This window comes from Camelina sativa, chromosome 14, assembly GCF_000633955.1.
Source record: "Camelina sativa cultivar DH55 chromosome 14, Cs, whole genome shotgun sequence".
In the NCBI taxonomy this organism is placed as follows: Eukaryota; Viridiplantae; Streptophyta; class Magnoliopsida; order Brassicales; family Brassicaceae; genus Camelina; species Camelina sativa.
This window is the reverse complement of record NC_025698.1, coordinates 8468044-8470180: the sequence shown is the minus strand read 5'-3', so window position 1 is coordinate 8470180 and position 2137 is coordinate 8468044. Positions and strand designations below refer to the sequence as shown.

The following is a 2137-nucleotide window of genomic DNA, read 5'->3' as shown; positions in this document are numbered from 1 at the left end:
GAAAAAAACTGATGTGTGAACTGTGAAGTAGTATATATGATGTCTAGATCAGGTAGTAATGTAGAAGCAAAACATGCTATGCTCTAATATCTGTGTAAAAGCACACTCAAGTGTTTATATAAACAAAAACATATTCCAGAGTGAGCGATATACACAAACATTCCCATCACGTTCAGGGATTAATAGTATCAACATGTTGATAGAAGTAGATTCCAAACACATTTTGTTTGTTTGTTAGGTTCGTTAAATTACCCTCTGGCTTTAAGCTCGGCGAGTCTCCTGGATAAATCATCCTCCTCAACTTTCTCTTCAGTCTTGGTAGGAATGGCATGACCAGCAGGCTGAGGCAGTCCAACAGAAACTTCAAGACCGTAATCATCCGCTACTTGCTGCATCAAGCTGTTAACTTCTCCCTCTGGAGTCGACAATGAAGTAGAGCCAGCCATTGCGTTCTCCATGAACTCAGCTTGAACTTCCATGTTCACAAACTGTTTCTCAAACGAGTCCATTGTCTCTGACATCTTCTGTAAGTTGCCTGTTGCAAAGACCAACATATCAGAAGCTGAAAATCTGAGTTGCTACAGGACAATGTAATCACTCAGTCTATTTTCTTCTCCCTCCATACTAAACTTAACAAAAAGAGAGCAATCTCTGTAACCACACACACACTACTTCAATTCAAGCTATTCCATCAAAACCAAACCATAAAGGCATAATTTTTCAATCCATACTATAATAATGCTAAGAGCAACAAAAATGTAAGTAAATTGGATCAAAGAGAAGAGATTATATAATGGGAAGTACGAATTTGTGAAAATACCGGTGGCAAGAGAAGATTCGAGGGATTTGACAATGTTAGTCATAGATTTGGTGATGGTGGCCATCTTAGCCTGAGTATCAAGGCGAGCAACAACAGCGTCCAAGCGAGAGGAGAGACGAAGGTAGTTCATCTGCTCGCTGCGCTTGCGAATAGCGTTCTCGGCATAGATCCGAGCACCATCCATGTTACCTTTCTCAATGGCTTTCTTCACCTTGAGCTTCTCCGACTTCTCCTCTTTCTCGCACTTCCTCGATTGCCTCTGCAGAGACTTTGACGTAAATTTCAATTCAAAGATTTGGTTCATCAGCTTGTCCGTATTACCCATATCGATCCCTTTTCCAAAAATAATCGATTCTTTGATCAATCGGCAGAAATTAGCAGATCGGAATAATTTAGGGTTCTTTCGAATTTGGGATAAGCTCTTTCTCTCTCTCTGAAGCGCGTGTTTCTTCCGCAGGAAGTGATTTGATTTGACTACTTACTTTTTAAACGAGGAAGCTTCTTCTTTCCTATAATATCGAATTGGACTGTCTGGTTCAATTATTCGGTTATATCCGGTTTAGTTTATTAAATTACACACTTTTTTTACTTTCTTTGTAGTTTCAATTATGTTAACCAACCAAAAATTGATAAAATTATTGTGGTTTGTACTGGTTTAATCTTTTTTCTACCGCTTGGGTAATCTCAAGAGTTAATTTTTGACCCCCAAAAATAAAACCAAAAAGTTGGGTTGAAAATAGTCTAAAATATGGAAAATTAACTGTGAGAAAACTAATTTTGTTTTAAGTGAAATTTTTATAATATTGTTCTTGCAGAAAGAAAAACAATGTGCAATGGAATGATACTGTAATTTGGGGAAAAAATAATAATGATTTAAGTAGTACTAATTATATTTATACATTTGCCCCCATCACATAACAGTGGCACCTCCACCATTGACCAATGGAATGCGGATACATATGTCACCGTCCACTGATATTTTACCGGTCTAATAAAAAACATCACCGCTTGTATCTCTAACAAATACTTTAGAATCAGGACAAAAACATTATAGTATTATTTAGACATTAACTTATATGATTTGTTCCTTCATTTTGGTCTCCAAGGTACCCAAAAATAAAAATAAAAAAAGTTGTAATTACAGTTTTGTCCTTTTAGAGAGAGAAAAAGGTGAAGGCGTTTTTTTTTTTCTTCTATCGTTCCTCCATTTTCTACAGAGAGATATCAAAAATTCCATTTTTTCTAGAGAGAGAGAGAGAAATATAATCATCGATCAAGTTGCTTCTTCAATCGCGAGAAGGAAAAAAAAAAAAAAAA

At 36.3% G+C, this 2137-nt stretch overlaps 1 protein-coding gene across 2 annotated transcripts in view; it reads right to left on the bottom strand.

Moving 5' to 3' along the window:
- The window catches only part of LOC104740470 (ESCRT-related protein CHMP1A), a 1975-nt gene extending 686 nt beyond the window's left edge, over positions 1–1289 (bottom strand). Inside the window, exons 1-2 of one of the 2 annotated variants that reach the window (XM_019235332.1) lie at positions 821–1289; positions 245–535 (exon numbers count right to left, since the gene is read on the bottom strand). In XM_019235332.1, coding sequence (XP_019090877.1) covers positions 249–535; positions 821–1145 — 612 coding nt within the window. In that variant the 5' untranslated portion in view covers positions 1146–1289 and the 3' untranslated portion in view covers positions 245–248. Of the gene's footprint in view, positions 1–56; positions 536–820 lie in introns of those variants that run through there. The other variant, XM_010461077.1, reaches the window with a different exon arrangement.